The sequence below is a fragment of the Notothenia rossii genome (assembly GCF_949606895.1).
Source record: "Notothenia rossii genome assembly, chromosome: 3".
NCBI classification, from domain to species: domain Eukaryota; kingdom Metazoa; phylum Chordata; class Actinopteri; order Perciformes; family Nototheniidae; genus Notothenia; species Notothenia rossii.
In genome coordinates this window covers 1,858,618-1,880,289 of record NC_136901.1, presented here as the reverse complement: position 1 = coordinate 1,880,289, position 21,672 = coordinate 1,858,618, and the positions used below count along the sequence as shown (strand labels likewise).

General features: G+C 41.0%; 2 protein-coding genes across 3 annotated transcripts in view; one reads left to right on the top strand and one right to left on the bottom strand.

Moving 5' to 3' along the window:
- LOC307031359 (bifunctional epoxide hydrolase 2-like) overlaps nt 1-8,080 on the bottom strand; it is a 12,953-nt gene extending 4,873 nt beyond the window's left edge. Inside the window, exons 1-7 of one of the 2 annotated variants that reach the window (XM_079668414.1) lie at nt 7,517-8,080; nt 3,794-3,872; nt 3,490-3,652; nt 1,697-1,887; nt 488-610; nt 121-192; nt 1-18 (exon numbers count right to left, since the gene is read on the bottom strand). The exon at nt 1-18 is cut by the window's left edge and continues 78 nt beyond it. In XM_079668414.1, the coding sequence (XP_079524540.1) occupies nt 1-18; nt 121-192; nt 488-610; nt 1,697-1,887; nt 3,490-3,652; nt 3,794-3,872; nt 7,517-7,743 (873 nt within the window). In that variant the 5' untranslated portion in view covers nt 7,744-8,080. Of the gene's footprint in view, nt 19-120; nt 193-487; nt 611-1,696; nt 1,888-3,489; nt 3,653-3,793; nt 3,873-4,504; nt 4,790-7,516 lie in introns of those variants that run through there. The other variant, XM_079668415.1, reaches the window with a different exon arrangement.
- A 1,786-nt stretch (nt 8,081-9,866) lies between these two features.
- LOC307034590 (nucleotide-binding oligomerization domain-containing protein 1-like) lies at nt 9,867-20,625 on the top strand (the record flags this gene model as incomplete). The annotated part of the gene is made up of 9 exons (XM_079673421.1): nt 9,867-10,561; nt 10,675-10,745; nt 11,746-12,176; nt 12,341-13,967; nt 14,118-14,381; nt 15,555-15,992; nt 16,107-16,553; nt 17,549-17,980; nt 20,598-20,625. The coding sequence occupies exons 3-9, from the start codon at nt 11,786-11,788 to the stop codon at nt 20,623-20,625; spliced, it is 3,627 nt and encodes a 1,208-aa protein (XP_079529547.1). The 5' UTR covers nt 9,867-10,561; nt 10,675-10,745; nt 11,746-11,785.
- Between the last annotated feature and the right edge of the window lie 1,047 nt (nt 20,626-21,672).

The window sequence follows — 21,672 nt, the reverse complement described above, 5'->3', positions numbered from 1 at the left end:
ATGGGTCCTCACACCGGGCTGACACGTGAGAAACATTACCGTTAAGAGAAACATTACCGTTAAACATACAGGAAACAACATTTACACTGTGGTTTACTCTCTTCTTGAAGAGATGATTACCCTGATGGTAACGAATCCATGAGACACTTCCTCAGGGCTGCAGGAGGGCGGAGGACTCTCTGCTCCATCAGCCTGAAACACACATTCACTTTCACTAACACACAAGTCATCTCTAACAGACATAACTCCTTGTCTGCATGCGGGCTTACATTTCATATTTATCTTATGTTTACATTTTCAAATGAGGCGTTATGTGATGCTAACTTTAAGTGATCTTTCTACAAATAGATACAGATGCTAAAATAAATCTAAAAATGGACATGCTTTAGCCTGTCTCTCCGTAATCCACCCTGGTGTGTCTTTATCTATCCATGCCCAGTTGTGTTGTGTCCTTCCTATAAAGCAGAAAGGTAAGAACTGTCCACACCTGAACTCCTGTGAAGTGGGCCAGTTTCTTCAGAGCGTCGTCCAGGTTTTCCACCAAGATGGCCTTCATCCCCACTCCCTCTGCTGCCTTCACACCTTCCTCATCTGCATCCAGCCACACGGCCTGAGAGGAGACGGGCTGATCAAACTGTCCTGACCGTCTGCACACGTCACTAACACTACCTTTTAGAAGGTGTTTATCTGGTGCATAAGGCTTAGCTGCAGTCTGATGTGTTCTCTGTGGAAAGTTGCTTTTGTACACTGAGAATGAAACGCTGTATGTTAAGGCTCACAACGTTAAGAGAGAAGACTTCGCTTCCTGTTTCCATGATTTTACAAGCTGGAAATATTAGGCATGTTGTTGCATTAGCAAAGCTCCTCTTCCAAGTTAACAGTAAATATAGAAAGATGATCTAGGGCAGGGGCGTCAAACTCAATTTCATCACGGGCCACATCAGCATTATGGTTGCACTCAAAGGGCCGGTTGTAACTTTAAGACTATATAAAAATACATATACAAATATTTAATATATATAAAATAATGTTTTATATTACATGATTGCCTCTGCATTGGATTATTATCGGATAGGGTAATAACTTCATAATTAACTACGTCTGAAAGCAGAAGTCTAGGGCAAATAATTGCAAGTCTTTTCAGTGAGAATGTCACAAAATGATTTTAAAAGAAAAGCCAAATTCTGGAAGAACAAAAAACTAAAAGTTAAATTTTGAAGGAAAAAAAAATCTAATTCTGAGAAAAAGACAAATTCTAAGAAAAAAGTCAAATTTGAGATGAATTGTGGGACATGTAGTTTCTGGGCAACGTGCTTCTGTAAAGTAGCATGTAACCTTATAATAATCATATTATATTCTTAGCAAGCTCTTATGGGGCCACATGAAATGAAGTCGCGGGCGGGATTTGGCCCCCGGGCCTTGAGTTTGACACGGACACCCCTGATAGGGTTAGGGTTGATGGATTACTGAACAGGTCTACTGCACACAGAGCCTCTTTTTGAAGCTACTGCTAATGTTTTATTCTTGGGATGTCACAAATAGACACAGAGAGGATAAACAACGTGAAGAAGTGAAGAAAAGACAAAACAACATCAAAGAGAGCAAAACGACCAAAGTGCTACAGAGAGCAAAAACAGAAATCCTGCTGAACTCAATATTTAGTATAATTTCATGACTTTAGCTATGCGCTGTTCACCTGTTGTGACGTCACTCCCAGGTGCTTCAGAGCGCACCTGAACATGGCGGGCTCGGGGACCATGTGACCTGAGCGACACGACTGGAGGACCAGGTCGAAGCGGCCGCCAAGAAGCGAGAGCAGGTGGGCGGGGCCATCTCCTGCCGCGCTGTCATCCAGCCAGTGATTGGCCAGCACGGCTGTCAGTAACCCTGATAGTTAGAAAAATATCTCTCGTCACCGGCTTGAGCTTGAATCTCAGGATCCATGTATCTGTGATCCTCTCCAGAATGGAAGGAGTCATCACATACAGAGCATCAACTAGTTCCTGAACAGTGTCCTTCACATGCTGATATCCAAGAGAGGGAGTTACACAGTCACAAGATGGAGGAATAGAAAGCAGTATTCAATGTTTACTTCAGATTAGCTCCACGTCAGAAATGATCATGCTTGTCATATGTCTCTCTCCATAGAGGCTGAATCATCATGTTAATCACATAGCTATCATATGCCTCACACAGTCCTGATGCTCTTCTAGGTAATCACACATCCTGTCATGTTCACAGCTGCAGTTGGGATACCTTTGTGATCATGTTACTCTCATGTTAGTCTCATTTTGATGGGCTGTCTTCTGAGTGGTTGAACATTGCAAATGGTGTTCCTCAAGGTTCTGTTTTAGGTCCACTTTTATTCTCCATCTATATCAACAGTTTAGGTGATAATGTGGATGAAGCTACTTTACATTTCCATACGGATGATACCGTGATGTACTGTGCAGGTCCCTCCATTCAGGAGGCTGGTGTTAAATTACAGACTGTTTTTAACATTATTCAGACTCAGCTCTCTGAACTAAAGCTTCTTTTAAAATGTTGATAAAACCAAGGTAATGCTCTTTTCAAAAGCTAAAAAGACTCCAGAGCCTGTTTTAGATATTGTAACTACGCAAGGAATAAAACTTGAAGTGGTTACCTGTTACAAATACCTTGGTATCTGGCTGGATGACTGTCTCTCTTTTAAACTTCATGTCAATAACCTGCTTAAAAAGCTGAGGGTTAGGCTAGGTTTCTTCTACAGGAACAAGTCCTGTTTCTCGCTTGAGGCCAGGAAAAGGCTCTGTGACCTTTTGACCTGTGCTGGACTATGGTGATCTGATGTATATGAATGCACCTGCCCATTGCCTGGTCAAGTTAGATGCTGCGTATCACAGTGCTCTAAGATTTGTGACAAATTGTAAAGCATTAACCCATCACTGTACCCTGTGTGCAAGGGCTGGTTTGCTTTCACTAACTGTACGGAGGCTCAGTCACTGGTACATTTTTTTATACAAAGCCATGTTAGGGAAACTTCCATCCTACATCTGCTCCCTGATCTCACGGAAAATTGTAAGTGGCTACTGCCTGAGATCAAATGCTGTGGTTTTATTAAATGTGCCAACTGCTAGGACTGTCTTAGGGAAGACAGCTTTTAGATGTGCAGCTCCACTGTCTTGGAATAGTCTGCAAAAGGAATGGAAACTGAGCAATCTGGTGCCACTAAATGTTTTTAAAGCTCGGTTGGATGCTACTCAATCGGAAGCTATTGGTACCTGTTTATGTGGATAATTGTGTAAATGATGCTGTATGATGTCCTTGTTGTTCTGTCTATGTTTCTATGTTTCATGTGGAACTACTTGAGCAGGTCTCCCTTGAAAAAGAGATCAATGATCTCAATGGGATTCATCTGATTAAATAAAGGCTTGAAATTAAATTAAATGTTGGAAGGGGACACTCAGTATTTTCCCAAACAGGTGTGTGTACAGGTGTTTGCAGATGTACCTCTGTGGTGCAGACGGGCAGCTGTCTGCAACACAGCTGGTTGGACGTCCATCATGGCCTCTTGGAGCTCCTTCAGCAGGCCTTTCACTGACCAATCAGACGGCAGAGACACACCCTGGACTTTGGCCTCCTTCACACACTCTGCCTCGAACGCTGGTATCATCTATACACAGACAGACAGACAGACAGACAGACAGACAGACAGACAGACAGACAGACAGACACACACACACACACACACACACACACACACAGTCAATGATAAGTACATTATTGTGGAAGTTAATGACCTCCCGTCACCCACCTGAGAAAGGGTCATCTCGCCTCGCTCTGCACGGATCATGGCGCTGTCCTTTCTGGACGCCACGCCGCACAGAAAACCTCTGGAAACATGAAGATCAAAGATAATTATAAGGAGGGTTTTGGTGTGAATATGAGAGTGTGAGGTGACCGTAAAATGAAGGTTAAACATACAGAAGCATTAGGTCATATATGAGAGTAGAAACACTCTCCTAATGTGTTATTCATTTACATATATGTTATTTATTCCTCTTTAAATGTCCAAATGTACTATTTTACTGATTTAATCCTTTTAATTCCACTCCACAGACGGCTGTTTCTAGTGAGTTTAACATCCAGAATGAATTAAAACCGAAAAAACTGATAATAAAATCAATTGAAGCTGGTAAATCTTCATCAGTTTTATAGTACCAGCAAACCTAGTTATATAAACACAGCACAGTGCTAAAGTTCAACATGTTTAAGAGTAACCACAGTTCAAACCCTACCAGAGTATTTGACTGGCTCTCCACTGACACATTAGAGTCAATACAGACATGCTCTAGTTTTAATAAAGACGTATGAACACAACTTCAACTTATCCAGATCACTCTTTCGTACACAGTCTAAACAACAAGAGTATTTGTGTCTACTCTCGTGCAGTAGCATGTTCCCACTGTGTGATCAGATTTGCTCGTGTCACTGCAGACATGTGGGGTAGAAGTCGTCTCCTTACCCTGGCAGATTGTGCACCTCCTCCAACGTTTGGAAAACTTCCCGACGAGTGGAAGAGGCAGTAACTCCCCAGAAGTTGAACAAGACTGCTTTCTTCTCTGCCATGTCGAACCTTTTCTTAATGTCTGTTTGTTTCCGTCACAGGAACGCGTTTCCCCTGCTGCTGCAGGGAGCTTCTGTTCTTGCTGAGGGGAAACGCTGCCCTTTGTACACACTCACTACACACTGACTCACTACACACTGACTGACTACACACTGACTGACTACACACTGACTACACACTGACTGACTACACACTGACTGACTACACACTGACTACACACTGACTGACTACACACTGACTGACTACACACTGACTACACACTGACTGACTACACACTGACTGACTACACACTGACTACACACTGACTGACTACACACTGACTGACTACACACTCACTACACACTGACTCACTACACACTGACTGACTACACACTGACTGACTACACACTGACTCACTACACACTGACTGACTACACACTGACTCACTACACACTGACTGACTACACACTGATTACACACTGACTACACACTGACTGACTACACACTGACTGACTACACACTGACTGACTACACACTGACTACACACTGACTGACTACACACTGACTGACTACACACTGACTACACACTGACTACACACTGACTGACTACACACTGACTGACTACACACTGACTACACACTGACTACACACTGACTGACTACACACTGACTGACTACACACTGACTGACTACACACTGACTACACACTGACTACACACTGACTGACTACACACTGACTGACTACACACTGACTACACACTGACTCACTACACACTGACTGACTACACACTGACTACACACTGACTGACTACACACTGACTGACTACACACTGACTACACACTGACTCACTACACACTGACTGACTACACACTGACTACACACTGACTCACTACACACTGACTGACTACACACTGACTGACTACACACTGACTGACTACACACTGACTGACTACACACTGACTACACACTGACTGACTACACACTGACTACACACTGACTACACACTGACTGACTACACACTGACTACACACTGACTCACTACACACTGACTGACTACACACTGACTGACTACACACTGACTACACACTGACTGACTACACACTGACTGACTACACACTGACTACACACTGACTACACACTGACTGACTACACACTGACTACACACTGACTGACTACACACTGACTGACTACACACTGACTACACACTGACTCACTACACACTGACTGACTACACACTGACTACACACTGACTGACTACACACTGACTACACACTGACTGACTACACACTGACTGACTACACACTCACTGACTACACACTCACTACACACTCACTCACTACACACTCACTACACACTGACTACACACTGATTGACTACACACTGACTACACACTGACTGACTACACACTGACTACACACTCACTTTGTACACACTCACTAGTACACACTGACTACACACTGACTACACACACTTTGTACACACTCACTCACTACACACTCACTCACTACACACTCACTACACACTCACTCACTACACACTCACTAAACACTGACTACACACTCACTTTGTACACACTCACTAGTACACACTGACTACACACTGACTACACACTGAGTACACTCACTACACACTCACTCACTACACACTCACTACACACTCACTCACTCCACACTCACTACAAACTGACTACACACTCACTTTGTACACACTCACTAGTACACACTCACTCACTACACACTCACTACAAACTGACTACACACTCACTTTGTACACACTCACTACACACTGACTACACACTCACTTTGTACACACTCACTACACACTGACTACACACTGACTACACTCACTTTGTACTCACTCACTTTGTACTCACTCACACAGTAGAAACGCCGCTCACCATGCAGAGCTGGGAAGTAAGTACATTTACAAAAGTACTCTACAAAAGTACATTTTGAGGTACTTTGCTTGATTATTTCCATGCTATGCTACGGTCTACTTTTACTCCACTGTATTTAATACATTTAGTGACTTTACAGATCTGGATGAATGATGTGAAATATAATACTCTATTAGTATATAAGTACTTCTACTTTTACTCAAGTACCAGATCTGAGTACTTCTACTCAAGTACAAGATCTGTGTACTTCTACTTTTTCTCAAGTCCAAGATCTGACTACTTCTACTTTTACTCAATTACAAGATCTATGTACTTCTACTTTTACTCAAGTACAAGATCTGAGTACTTCTACTTTTACTCAATTACAAGATCTGTGTACTTCTACTTTTACTCAAGTACAAGATCTGAGTACTTCTACTTTTACTCAAGTACAAGATCTGAGTACTTCTTCTTTTAAAGCAGTGGTCACCAACCTTTTTAAGCCCAAGATCACCGACCTCGGCCGAGGTGAAAGGCGAGATCTACCTATTGCAGAATTGAGTGTAAAAGACGGCCCAGACAGTGCTTCCAATTTGAGGCCTTTTATATCGGCTAATTGCATCTGAATTACTGTTACAATGAAGGCTCCATAATCAGCTCACGGCATATAGGTAGGGGTAAAGTGCTATTGGGGGGCGGAGCTCACCTCCTCAAGGGGGGTCCGGGGCCCCGGGAAGATTTTTTTTTAAATATTGAAGTTGAAAGCATCAATCTGGTGCACTTTGAGAGCAACATGAAGAGATCTATGGATACCTCTCTCAGCACCCATATGAAACAGAACTGTAAACATATTTTCTTTTTCTTTATGGATATTTTACAAATCACATTAAACTGTATTCTTGTTTTACTGCAGTAGGCTATTTCATACCTGTTTTTCATTTATTCTCTTATTGTTTGTATAACTATAATGATGATATAAAGGTGGGCCGCGGAAATAATCTTTTGAATAATTTGTGACAAAACTGTTCTAAACACTCAAGAGTCCTTTAGCTCACCTGAGCCCCTCAGTCTGACAGGAGAGGACTCCTCCAGCTTGTTGTGGAAACAGCTCCTTATGCCCGTTGGTGCAGCTAGCTAACCAGATGCTAACATCACGGTCCCCGCTAGCACCGGTCCCTCTCTCTCCCTCACTCCCTCTCTCCCTCTCTATCACACTAAATGCGCTATCGCCATACACACACAGAGCCGAGCTTGAATGACACAAGCACACGTGTATTTCCATGCAACTCTCTGATTGGTCTGGTGTGTTGCCTCTGTTGCGTTCACTGAACACGGGAAATTACAGTCCTGCCGTCCTCTCTTGTGTCATGATGAAGTTCACGTAAAGCACGGTTAATGTATTATATTATTGAGGTGTCTCAAATATACGTCAATCAAGTGGCACCTGCTAACGGGGTGGTGGATGATAGGTTTACATCTAAAAACGTATTTTTCAAACATTATTATTTTAATTTTCTTTTTCTTTCTTTTGTTACTTTTTTTTTAACGGTCCGCGATCTACCCGCACCACACTCGCGATCGACCGGTCGATCGCGATCGACTGGTTGGCGACCACTGTTTTAAAGTATCAGCTCAACAACTTGATTGTTTTCTGGTCCAATAGGGACATCTTGTGGACATCAGAGGAGGCTACGAGCATTCAGAGTTCATGTGCATACAGGATGTGCGGTTATGCATCAAAAGTGAAAGTAATGCAAACCAGGAAGGATTCAGACATTTGAGCTCGAGGCTGTACGGTTGGATTTATGAAAAACGTCGACATCTTACCTCAGAGAGAAATCACTGAAGCTCTCTCTGTGCCACACGGGTAAGTTTAATAAAGAAGAACAGGACACACAGTGTTTTAGCTATTTTTTTTAGCAGTAGTATTTAGCAAATCTTTTAAATGCATTCGTGGATGGTGTTTTACATTTACAAATCACATATTTACACACAAATTATTTTTATGTTCACACAAATTATTATGAGACATATTTAAGCCCATAATTAGGTTTTCAACTTGTATTACTTTAGTTATTAGCTCTTCACCCTGTTTTAAGATGTCAGTGTGTTTTAGTTAACTTATTTCCCAACTATGCTCAAAGTGTATCAGAAACATAGATATTATATATCTCAGGTATCAGAGCAGAGCATTAATCCAGCACCAAACTTGTGAAAATGGCCCATACCATCTTGATCAGCAAAACGACACACCAAGTTATTAAGATTTAAAGCTATGGTGCGTTTTGATTCAATGCTGAGTACAGCCAAACTTGACAGGCTCTTCTCTGTCATAGTAGACCGCAAACAGTTGTGGGCGCCAGAGTATTTGTGTTGGGTAATCTATGGTAGGGCTAACCCATACAGTGGTGGGGCTCAAGTCAGTATTTGCAATGTAACTACATACACGCTCCCCTTGACAGTGTAACGCCACATGTGAGGTTTAGATTATTTCCCTGTCTCAATCCAAATTGAACTGTATGAAATAAAAAGGCACATTTGTCTTGTAGTAAATAAAAAGGGCGACCTAGAGCCAATCCTGCAATTTCCCCACAGGTGAAAGAGTTGAAAACCCAACCCCTGCAGGGATTCTCCCCCAGGAGATTTTTTGAAATACTAACATCAAATACACATTCTGGTACTCTCTTGAGAAGAAAAATAAATAAATATATATTACTACACGACGTATTTAAAAAAATGAATGCTATTTTAGTTTTTTGTTACTTTGCTCTGAAAGCTGAACCTGCTGCTCCTCACAGAGAGAAGAGGGAGAGGCTGTGTGAATTACTTTCCTTTTTGGATAAGGGTGGATAGCCCCCATTGTTCTGTGAGTCCAAATGAAAGACAGCCCACACACCTATCAATCATCAAACCGTGGGGTCTTATAGTTGTATCGATGTATATAGAGATGTACTACAGCAAAAGTATTCTCCGTCGGGACTTCCAGAAACAACACCACGCCGTTATCTTGATTCTGATTGGCCAGAAGACATTATCAAAGATGTTCTATTGAGAAGACGATCACTACGTGACAAAAGTGTTCAAAACCGTTTCTAGTCTTCGGTATTTCCAGACAAGTGGCTAATGAAATCAATCTTACTAACTGCTGTCTTTGTGATTTACTCCGCGCGAGTTGGCAGACTTTATTTTGCTTACTTTAACATCATTTTTCATGGTGGGGCTAAGCCATTTATTGGTATGGCTGTAACCTACCCCAGCCATACCCTGACCGCAAATACCTAATTCCTTCTGTCTACTTGTATCCGAAATGCTTCGCGTTTTGCGCTGTCTTCCCGTTCAAATGAAATCGCCGCCAATCATATTTCCAAGCTCGCGCCAGGGGGGGGAGGGGTTACAAGGCTCGCGTCTTGTGCTGCATTCACTTGCACTCGGACATTAGAGATTTTCTCTCATAAATGTCCGACGAGCCACAACTTTTCTTTCAAAACAAAGCTGCCAAATGGGGTGGCAGCTGGGGTGACAAGGCCTTTTTCTGAGGTGGCAGCTGCCACCCCGTGCCACCCCGTAGAACCGCCACTGCAGAGGAGAAAGGTACCATTGTTACAGCAAAGAGACAAAGATAGCTTAATATCACTTAAGAAGCACGCATAGAAAAATGATATATATTAAAGATATAAAACTAGAAATACACAATTTACAAGATCTACATCCAGAAACAATAACAGTTTAGCGATATAGCAGCCAGGTGAAAGTATAAAAGGTGGTAGTATACATTTCACAGCTATTTACGGTAAATATATATTGCACATAAGTAGTATTGCACAACAGGACTTTAATATTCTTTGTTATATGTGTGTGTGGGGTCTACCAGGGGCCGTGGTGGCCACTGCAGGAAAGAAGGACCTGTGGTGTCTCTCTCTCTCTCAGTGAGACATTGCGGGATATCAGCCTGTCGCTGAAGGAGCTGCACGGTGAGGACAGGGTGTCCTGGAGGAGGGGGGGGGGACACATTGTCCAGCAGGGAGGACAGCTTGGCTGCCATTCTCCTGTCTCCCACCACCTCCACAGTGTCCAGAGGTCTCCCCAGGACAGAGCTTATGGTTTGTTACTGTATATTTCTGAAATAATATTCACTTCAAATTACATTGTAGGGTTTTGTTGTTATCTGAAAAACATGCACAATAAGTACTTTTTAGTCTTTTTCTCAAATCAGGAAAAATCACGTATAAAAGGCTCTCAACATCTGAAGAAGTCTTTCATCAGTGTGGACCTAAAGGCCTCAGTGTAAGTGTCTCTGATATACAGCTCGCATGTTGTATTGTTGGTGAATGTATGGATGATTATATGTTCAGAGACTTGTGTGTTAGAACATTTCAAGTGTTGACTTGGCGTGAAAAAGCATGTTACAGTTTTGACTAGTAGGCCTACTGCTCAAACTAGGACAAAACAGCTATCCATTTTGTTTGCATTAGCACGTTTACTGACACATTAACAACTTGTTGGCATGAATTCAATGTTTTGTGTGAGTTACTTAATTTTCATACGTGCGACAGAGATGGGATGAAACAGTTGTAACCATTGCACATTAGGGCTGCACGATATAGCGTGTCGTGACGATAATCGCGTTATGCGCGATATTCACATCGCAGGACGTGCGGTTTATTTTTTAGGACGTGCGATATTAAGTAGGCAAATTAACTCAAACACGTCATGTTACAATTATTTTGCTGCTTGCTACAAAAGGAAAACTCGCACGGCTCTCATGTCAGGGGTACTTGAACACGACCGGCTCTGCATGCACAGCAAACCTCCAATCACAATCATTCTTGATCAGATCACAGCAGGATAACCGAGCTAGCTCAGCTTGTTGCTCTGATAACTTAAGATCCAGAAGTCTGTGACTAAAATCCTTCATCCGGTTAAATATTGTTTAAAAAATTAAAGTTGTTAAAGTTCAAGAAAGGATGGTTTGCGGAAAAAAACAACTGTCTTTTCTTCAATTCCTGTATTTTTTCATATCGCAATATATATCGCAGGGGAACAAAAATATCGCAATGTCAGTTTTTATCCAATAGCGTGCAGCCCTATTGCACATAGAGTTAAGAGAAGGTCCAGACTATTTAAAGAAAAACTGTATACTTGACGCCAAATCCTCCCCCCCTGCTCTTCTTATCTGCCCTGAATTTATTTAATTCCTTTTAGATCTCCAGATTTCTGTAATGTTTTGGATGTTAAACATAAGAGTTCATATTACATTTCATTCAACCATTCTTTTGTTCTCTAGATCATTGAAGTTGAAGCAGAAGACACCAAAGTAATGCAACATGGCTTCTACAACACACTCAGCTGTAGAGTACGTCAGGGGGGCCAGAACCCATCTTGTGAACAAATTAAAGAATCAGTCAGTGATTCTAGAGAACTTGAATCAGCAAGGAGTGTTACGTGACGAAGAGGTCTGCATAATACAAGCAGAAGGGAATGACTACGATAAAAACAGAAAACTTCTAGACTCGGTAACCATAAAGGGGGAGAAAGCCAGCTATATATTCCTCGAAATTATTTACATGACGAGGAAGAGGACCGATGGGAGGACATCCTGTCTCCCTGAGAAACAGACTGTAGCTTCCGCTGAGAGCAAGACATTTGACCTGCACCACTGGATCAGCTGCTTCCCTTTCAAGGAAGACACACAAATGGGAAAAATCTACCAACAAGGTATGTAATATAGTTATATAACTAATATAGAAAGTGTGTCACGTCTTCATTGCTGATGTTTGATGGGCTGTGTCATCTGGAAATATGCATCCACTGTTTAGTATGAGGGTACAGCATGCAATTTACAATATGTATTTACTTACCCACTGTTGTTTTTATTTTAGGTCCAACACCGTGCCACCGTTACCAGGAAAAGTTGAAGTCAAAAGCACAAAAAATATCAAAAGAGTTTTGGAAGGCAAACAAAGATCTGTTTGAAGAAAACAAGAAGCCTGATCTGTCGTACATGCCACTTGTATTGGACACACAAGGAAGTGTTTCTCCCTCTAAAATAAAGAAATTTAAGAGCAAGAAAAGCAAGATGAGCCGTCCTAAAAAGCTAAGGACCTACATCCCTAAGGACAAAGCAGACATTTCTCCCAGTGACCTGCTTAAAACAGATAAAAACATACTCTTGGTTGGTAAGTCTGGGATTGGAAAGACAGCACTCACTCTTGAAATGTTAAAGCTCTGGACAGAAAAAGATGACAAGGAGCTAAATTACATGTTTTACTTTGACATGAGAAAAATATCCAACATCAAGAGCCTGGAGGAGCTTCTCTTCAATGAGTTCAGTGAGCCAGATGAAGGCAAAGACGAGGTCTTACTGGACATAAAGAATAACTCTGACAATGTTACACTCATTTTTGATGGAATCACAGATCTGTCTTCACCAGTAGTGCAGAGACTTGTAAATAAAGATTTGCTACAAGACTCCAAGGTCATTATGACTTGCAGACCAGATGACGAAGAAGACCTTCCTTCTGAGGACTTTCTCAGAGTGGAAGTGAAAGGCTTTAGTGAGCAGACCATAAAAACATACATATCTGCTATGCTACGTGAAAGAAAGGAGAGGGTTTTGAGCAGCTTGGAGTTGTTAACGCTTTGCCATGTACCCATGTATGCACTGATGGTGGCTGCATGCTTTTCATTTGAGATATCAGAGAACTTTCAAAAGCCTTGCTGTATAACGGATATCTACATCAACATTTTCCGTTTTTGCCTCAAAAGAAACAGCAACACAAAATACATTCATCTAGATGCCTTCATCAAAAGCAAGAGTAAGGAGATACTGTCTCTGGCTGAAGTTGCTTTTCGTGCAACTGAAAGGAAAACGGTGAACTTGACACTAACTCCCTTTGAAGACAGCTGTGTCCTCTCCTTGCTCAAACAACTTGTTATCAAAGACGACCCTACTGAGAGAATAACCACTTGTGCATTTCTCCATTACACAATGCAGGAGTTTTTTGCAGCACTGTGGCTCTTGAAGAATCCAGATTTAATGAGTAATGTTTTTCAGCAATGCCTCACTGAGGAGAAGAAGCACATGAAACATCTGATCCCTTACATGTGTAGATTGTTGTCTGAGAAGAGCCGTAGTTTGATGGAGTGCCTGATTCCTCCTGAGGAGCTCAAGAATACATCCAACGGGTTCTGCAAGGAAGTGATATCCACATTCCTTCCTAGTCTGTGTGGAAACAATGAGGCTGATACTGAGGACAGTGGGCGCATACTGTTCCTATGCCAGTGCTTGTATGAGTCCCAGTGTCCTGAAGCATGCATCGACCTTCTGGAAAAACTGGAATATCGTCTTGACCTCAGTGAAGAGAGTCTCGATCCTTACCCCTGCTGTGCTGTGGCCTACGTGATCACTCAGTCCAAGGAGAGGGAAATATGGCTGAACCTTGAGGACGTCACGATATCACAACACGGAATAAGACCACTATTAGGATGCCTTCAAAACGTCCAATGGTATGGATGAGCAGTTATTATTACTGCTAAGATTACAACACATCTAATTAGGTAGAATGTAATTGTTCAAAGTTGTAACCTTTAAAATATATATATTAATATATACAGAAGTAATGAGAAAGTGTGAGCTGATTATTCTTCATATTGCAGGTGTGATTCTCTGCCACGGCAGCTGTGGGAGATCTTCCTTCTCAGCGAAGGGGAGATGGACTACATCACCTTACTTGGCCTTGATGGAAATCGGTTGCACCTTCCAGTGGAGGGGGACAGAAAGCTGTTTGAAAGAGCAGTGTCAGTCCTGCAGAAGATACGTTTGAAGGTTAAAATCTGCCTCCACTGGGAGAGGGAGAACCCTGACGGCCACAGTCTGTGTGAGACTCTGCCAGAGGCTCTGCCATACGTCAGCTCCCTCAGGTATGTAGCTTCTGTTTTTATGTATTTATGAACCTTTAGTAAAAGGGGCTGAGCCCCGGCACAATTTAACCCCTGGTAACGTTACACATGTTTTTTTTTTCTTGATATTTTTCTTAAGATATTTTAAATGGCACTGTCGTATACATTTAATTAATCCATTTGATAATATGTAATCAACTTCGGCACCCCTCCCATAAAAAGAGAAGAAAAATTACAATACAAATATTCATAACTCATATTCGAATACCTGAATCATTTCGTATATTCGATGAATCATTCCCATCTCGACTTCATACAGTTTACTTTGGGTGCTTTTATTGAATACAATGATTGAATAATCCTCTCTGCATTGTTTTTGCATTCACAAGTTTGTTCTAAGTGGTGCAATTTGAGAATGTCTGTGTCCTCCGATGTTACACTGCAACCTGCCTGTGTGACACAGAGTCCAACCATACACAGTACATGTTCACACCTGCAGTACATACGTGTCAGCTGCCCAACTGCTTCACTGTTTGTAAAAGTAAATCAATCTTCATTTCATTAAAAAAAGTAATGTGCTATACCCTGCTTTACAAACAATACAGTGAATTCCTCTGCCTGTCTGTCTTACTGTCCCGGGATGTGAGGACACAGACAGTGAGGCTGGTTTACTTCATAGAGGAAATGGTGGTCAAACAACATAGGATCCAAACATTTTAATAGGTTTCATAACGATAAACATGACGGGCGTTTAGCGAGCAGCAGTGTGTGTATCAAGAGAGGAAGAGATGCTGGTCTGCATTGATCAGCTCACTAAACCAGCTCCCTGAGAGACAGAAAGGGAACCTGAACATTTTCTTTACAAAAAATTCACATTTAACCACAACATCTTTTCAGCGACTGGTGTGGGCTTGCCTTTTGCTGCAGATATTTTCCAATCGGCATAGCAGCTGTGAGCTCAAGCATGCCTCATTCATTTGCCTGGTCACGTCAGTTGAATCTGAACTTTGATCTCTTATCAAGATCCAGAATTGTACTCTCAGAAATCCTTCAAAAGCTGTGGAGAATTAAATGTTGCAATTGCATTTGATATTTAACAATAGCACTGTGTTAACAGCTGTAACTTTGTTTTACATTTAAAGTTCATACAGTTCTAAAGTACATGCAATGACACATGTGTTTGTTATCATGCAGCTTCAGGAGGACCCACAGAGGTCCAGGATTACAGGGCCAGGAGCAACGCTATGAGAAACTGAAGAGACAAGAAAAGCAGCTGTTTCTGGATTTATGCCTGAAAGCAGCTACTCTCATTCAAGGAGAAAGCGTTCACAATGAAGTGAACAACCTCATCTCTCTGTTTTCTTTTAACTCTGATATACAGAACATCCTTCTGGATTTTTATCAACACCTCAAAACTCAAGAGAATTCAGCTGTTGTTCAAAAACTGAAGCCATTTTTCCAGTCAGTTCCTGCAGTCTGGACCATAGACCTCTCAGAGAGAAAGAGCTCCATCCTGCTGGAAGTGCTGAGACTCCAACCAGAGAAGAAACAAGTGGAGCTGAGAGGCTGCTCAGAGGAAGAGAGTGAAGTGAGGACTTTGCTGCAGTGTCTGCCTTATATCTCACAGATCAGGTAAATGGTAATCTGCAGATTCAATTTAACATAATTCAAACCACAGCTCATGGAAAAAAGTTTGTATTAGATAGAAACCTAAAATCACAATCTCTTGATTCCTTGTGTTTTCAGTTTTGTGCCTCAGTTATCAGAACCTTCAGGTGAACTCCAGTTCTTTGGGACTCTGTTCTGTGCAGCAGCAGAGACAGAGCAGCAGACAGGAGAGAAGACACTGCAGCTGTTGTTATCAGTGTGCACATATCAAACAATAACTTTAACCAACATAGTTTCTTATTATGTTAAGAGGAACCCTCAGAGTGGTTTCGTGCTGGATCTGGCCTCCCACCTGAAGGACTATGAGACTAAAACAGGTCTGAGTGTCCTTCCATCGTTACAGTTTGTTCTCCAGTCAGCTCCTGCAGTCTGGACCATAGACCTCTCAGAGAGAAAGACCTCCATCCTGCTGGAAGTGCTGAGACTCCAACCAGAGAAGAAACAAGTGGAGCTGAGAGGCTGCTCATGTGGAGAGAGTGAAGTGAGGACTTTGCTGCAGTGTCTGCCTTATGTCTCAAAGATCAGGTCAGTCAGACAGATCATGTACATGTATTAATATTGTGTATATTTATTCAGATTCTGAAATATAAATAATCTGATAATCTACAGTTTTTCAAAAAAGACATTATTGTCATTCACAAATAAACATGATTTAGATAAAGCTGAATCAAATCAGTCTCACTTATCACACTCTTCTTCCTGTTTGAAATAATGTGAATCATAAAAAGAATCATGTTGCTCTGATACAACAAGACAGTCCTGCTAATACCTCCTCATACTGGAGCTATCAGAATAAAGTAGATTCAGGATGAACTGTTATAGACTTAGGAGCTGATTGATAGATTCATTATCCGGCCAAAATATTGCGTTCAGTCAATGAATGAAGTGTAACTGAGCAGGATGTTTGAACAATGAGTGGTTGAGACGACTGAATGAGGGGATTTTACCCAAGTGGCTTATTAGCTATTAAAAAGAACTCTGTAATCAGGAAGTGAAAAGGTTCTCACTATGAAGAGATGATTATGTAAAATAAGCACTGTTTAATTTTCATGGAGTTTTAAATAATGATAGATGTTAAAATGTGTGACCCAGTATTTATATCTTTTCAGCTAAGTGATGAAAAATGTTTTGGTAAAGTTCCCCTTGTTGGTTTAGGAGTGGTTTTCCAGTATAAAATACATCCTTTAATACAGAGCTGAGGAAACACCTTTGAAATCGGACTCTTGGTTCATTAAACATTTTGTCAAGTATCTCATTTCCTAAAGTTCTTCACAGACTCACTTACAGCCCTGCTAACAGCATGTTTACTTTAATGTTCGATTCATTCATTTTACTAAATGATTCCCATTAACGGTACTTGTAAGCTTTTAGCCAATACACTCCTTATCAGTAAAGCATGGCTCTTTGTGTACTGTTGACATCATCTGATAACAACAGGTTCAACCTTTACATCAATACAAATAAATACAAATCCCACATTTTGATCAATAAAGTACATTTTATCTTAATTCTTGTTCTAGTTCCTGGTTTGGAGACTCAGATGAAGTCCAGTTCTTTGGGACTCTGTTCTGTGCAGCAGCAGAGAGAGAGCAGCAGACAGGAGAGAAGACACTGCAGCTGTTATCATCAGTGTGCACATATCCTACATTCCCTCTTACTGACAAACAGGGTTATTATGAAGAATCTCAGAGTGATTTCCTGCTGGATCTGTACTCCCACCTGAAGGACTATGAGACTAAAACAGGTCTGAGTGTCCTTCCATCATTACAGTCTGTTCTCCAGTCAGTTCCTGCAGTCTGGTTCATAGACCTCTCAGAGAGAAAGACCTCCATCCTACTGGAAGTGCTGAGACTCCAACCAGAGAAGAAACAAGTGAAGCTGAGAGGCTGCTCAGGTGGAGAGAGTGAAGTGAGGACTTTGCTGCAGTGTCTGCCTTATATCTCACAGATCAGGTTGGTGGGACCATTACTGTTTATTTTATGATATTGATTGTTCTATTTGGATTTCTTAAGAAATACAAAATGAATGACCTCTGATTATGGGCAGTGTTTCAGGAGGAGACAATAGTCCTTCACTTCTGAACCTGATGTAGATGAATAACATTTCCCAGTTCAGTCATTATTTGAAACCACAGTCTTCTCCCAGTTAGAGAATAATGAAATGATGTGAATCATAATGAGAGACCTTAAGCTCTGAGACAGCAGCACCATCATGCTCATGCCTCATTCAGAAATAAAGACACACACAAACATAAATAAACTTGCTGATGAAACTGCTATCAGCTTTTTAACATCTCTCTGCAGCTTATCAATAATCAGTTGTAACACAAACAAATGTTATTGCACAGATAGAAGAGGTTTCATCTCTTTTAATTTAAATAAAGTGCAATTAAAAGAATAAAGGCACAACAAGTAATACTCCATGTATCTACCTCTTTAACCTCTTAAGCCCTGAGCCTGTTTTTCAGGTTTCAGGCTCGAAAATGCCACTAACACAACAAAGACTATATCTTCACTTTTAAAAGGGATAAATTAATAATATTTTCTCTCACAGCAAGGTTACATCTGTGAGTTGGATGTAGAAGTGTCATTATCAATATAGATGTTTTTATTTTAAAGTAAATTCAGATGGAACATAGTAAAAACATGTAAATTCTAATGTCCGCCTAAAAAAAAACACCCTTGAATGATGGGTTAGTAGACTAAAAGCTTTAGGAATCCAAACTATAACATATAATAAATACCCTGTATCAAGATTGATGTGAAACAAGTGAAATTTGACCTTTTTAGAGAGGTTTAGAAAAATAAAGTCCAGGCGGACTCACCTCTGTGTAATTTGGGAACCATCAGTTCCATTTGACCTTTTTCACTGTAAAAATTATTTTATTACTTTGAATGATCACTATAGGTATTCATTCCATCCAAATACAACTGTTGTGAAAAAAACAAAACAAAACAAAAAAACATACTCTGTTATCCTTTTAGGCCCCGCGGACCCGGTTCCGGGGCCGAAATCGCGTCATTTGCAGGAAACAACGTCTAAGGAACCTTCATATTTGATAAACTATAAATATTTTATATCCATATAACGGAAAAAACTCATTTAACTGATCTTTTTCATTTTTTTTTTCCAAAAAAACAATGCTAACAGTGAACCTCTGAATTAGCCTCGAGCGAAAAATGCTAACCTATTACTGCACCGAAAATCACTCCTAGCTCCCTTATTACTTATCCTAGCTGCACATCCAACACATCGTTTAGGATCGTAAAGACACAGAATCTAACGGTGCCCACCTCAACACTGAAAGATACAAACTCGCAACGTTATCAACAAAAACATACATCAAAACAAGTGGCGCTAAGTACTAACATGCGCTAGGCTAACATGGCTTACCTTGGTCTTTGTCTGGTCTAAACTGGTCTTCAATGCCATTAAAACGATAAAAACGATGATTTAGTTAATCCATAGGTTAATATCCGATGTGGCTGTGTCCCCTTTGAAATGTTCTGATAATCTATAAGCAATAAAACTGCAATTCCGTTATCTGCTGTCCGCTCTGTGCTCCGTGCACTCTGGGTCCTGCAATTCCTGCTTCCTTACGTAGTAAACAATAAGTAAAGTCTGCTGCGTAAAGTGCTTACGCCGGCTGGCATTCTTCATACTTTACGCACGACCATATCTCTGGAACCCATTGATCGATTTGGGTGATTTACACCTTTTTCTTAACCATTACATCCAATAGAATCGATGGGCAGTTCCCAAATCCACGTAAACATTACCATTGCGGACTTAATACAGAAGCAAACGAAGCACATCTGAAAGTACAAGCCTGGACGGCAAAACTTTATACCCAGTATATTTCCATAAATATGATGATGGATTATCAGTAAAAAATTCTACGTGACACAAAGACATTGGATCAACCTTGAGCGGCGTTTTTATTCCGTTGAACACAACTTTTGATCACAAATCAAAAAAGGTAAGACGTAATTATTGTAATATTTTTGAAACCGGATGTTGTTTACTTTCTCTTTTCTGGCTGATAGCTCCAGGAATTCGGGGTCGTACAGTGATGACATTACATGTGTGGAATCTGTGGAGTCTCGAGCTTTAATCGGATAACTTGTTTGTGCAGTTACGATAAGTAATAAGGGCATTGCTACCGTGAGTGCTGTGCAAAAGTCCGTTAGCATTAGTTAGCATTTTTTCGCTCCATGCTAATTCAAAGGCTTAGTATTACTCTTGTGTTTCTTTTAGCTAAAAATGGTTCATATTGTTAGTTAGCTGAGTTTCTTACCGTTAAAAGGATATGGAACATTAATAGTTTCATAAATGTTAAGAAGCCCTGAGACATAGTCTCGTAAAAAAACGGTGGGAGGGGTCCACTGGGGGAACCCTCGGGCTTAAGAGGTTGATACTAGCTTCAACTTGACTGACTCTAATGAAACCTCTAAAGACTGTATAGTGAGCTTTAAATACAGATTTCAGACACATGAACGATCCTAACTTCTAGTCATCAGAGACAGAGGAGGTGTTACTAAACTCTGACTCACATGTGTATTATCTCAGGAGCAAAGTGAAGAGTTTCATGATGTGATGTTCTCTGCTACGTGATAGGGACTCTAGATGTTGTTGTTCCACTGTTTACATTATTATATTGGGAATATCATTTTACAAACAAAAGTCATTCACAAAGTAAAATCCCCTCAGGTGAACAGAATCCCTGGGAAGCAAATAAGAAGTGATTTGAGGAACAGGACTAGTGTCTGTGTTGTGAGTCAGCAGAAGAGCTAAGTGATGACACATGTTGGGGAAAGGTTCATTTACTGAAAGCTTTCCAAAATCCAAATATGATCCTTTTAACGGCAAAGTGACTTCAATATGAGGCTGATTGACTTCACTGTGTTCTGCTCACTAGCAGGTATTTGTAGACATTTAGCAGAAACACTCCCTATCAGAGTCTCTCTCTGCTGTTGATATCCTCTGATAACAAACTGTTCAATTCTAGTTTCAGTTTCTGGTTTGGACTCTCAGGTGAACTCCAGTTCTTTGGGACTCTGTTCTGTGCAGCAGCAGAGAGAGAGCAGCAGACAGGAGAGAAGACACTGCAGCTGTTATCATCAGTGTGCACATATCCATCATTCCCTCTTCCTTACAAATCTGATCCTGAGGATGAAGAATCTCAGTGTGATTTCCTGCTGGATCTGTACTCCCACCTGAAGGACTATGAGACTGAAACAGGTCTGAGTGTCCTTCCATCGTTACAGTCTGTTCTCCAGTCAGCTCCTGCAGTCTGGTCCATAGACCTCTCAGAGAGAAAGAGCTCCATCCTGCTGGAAGTGCTGAGACTCCAACCAGAGAAGAAACAAGTGAAGCTGAGAGGCTGCTCAGGTGGAGAGAGTGAAGTGAGGACTTTGCTGCAGTGTCTGCCTTATATCTCACAGATCAGGTTGGTGGGACCATTACTGTTTATTTTATGATATTGATTTTTCTATGTGGATTTCTTAAGAACTACACAATGAATGACATGTGATTATGGGCAGTGTTTCAGGAAGAGACAATAATCCTTCACTTCTGAACATGATGTAGATCAGGGGTATTCAACTAAAATTCAACGAGGTCCAGTTAGAGAAAATCTCCCCAT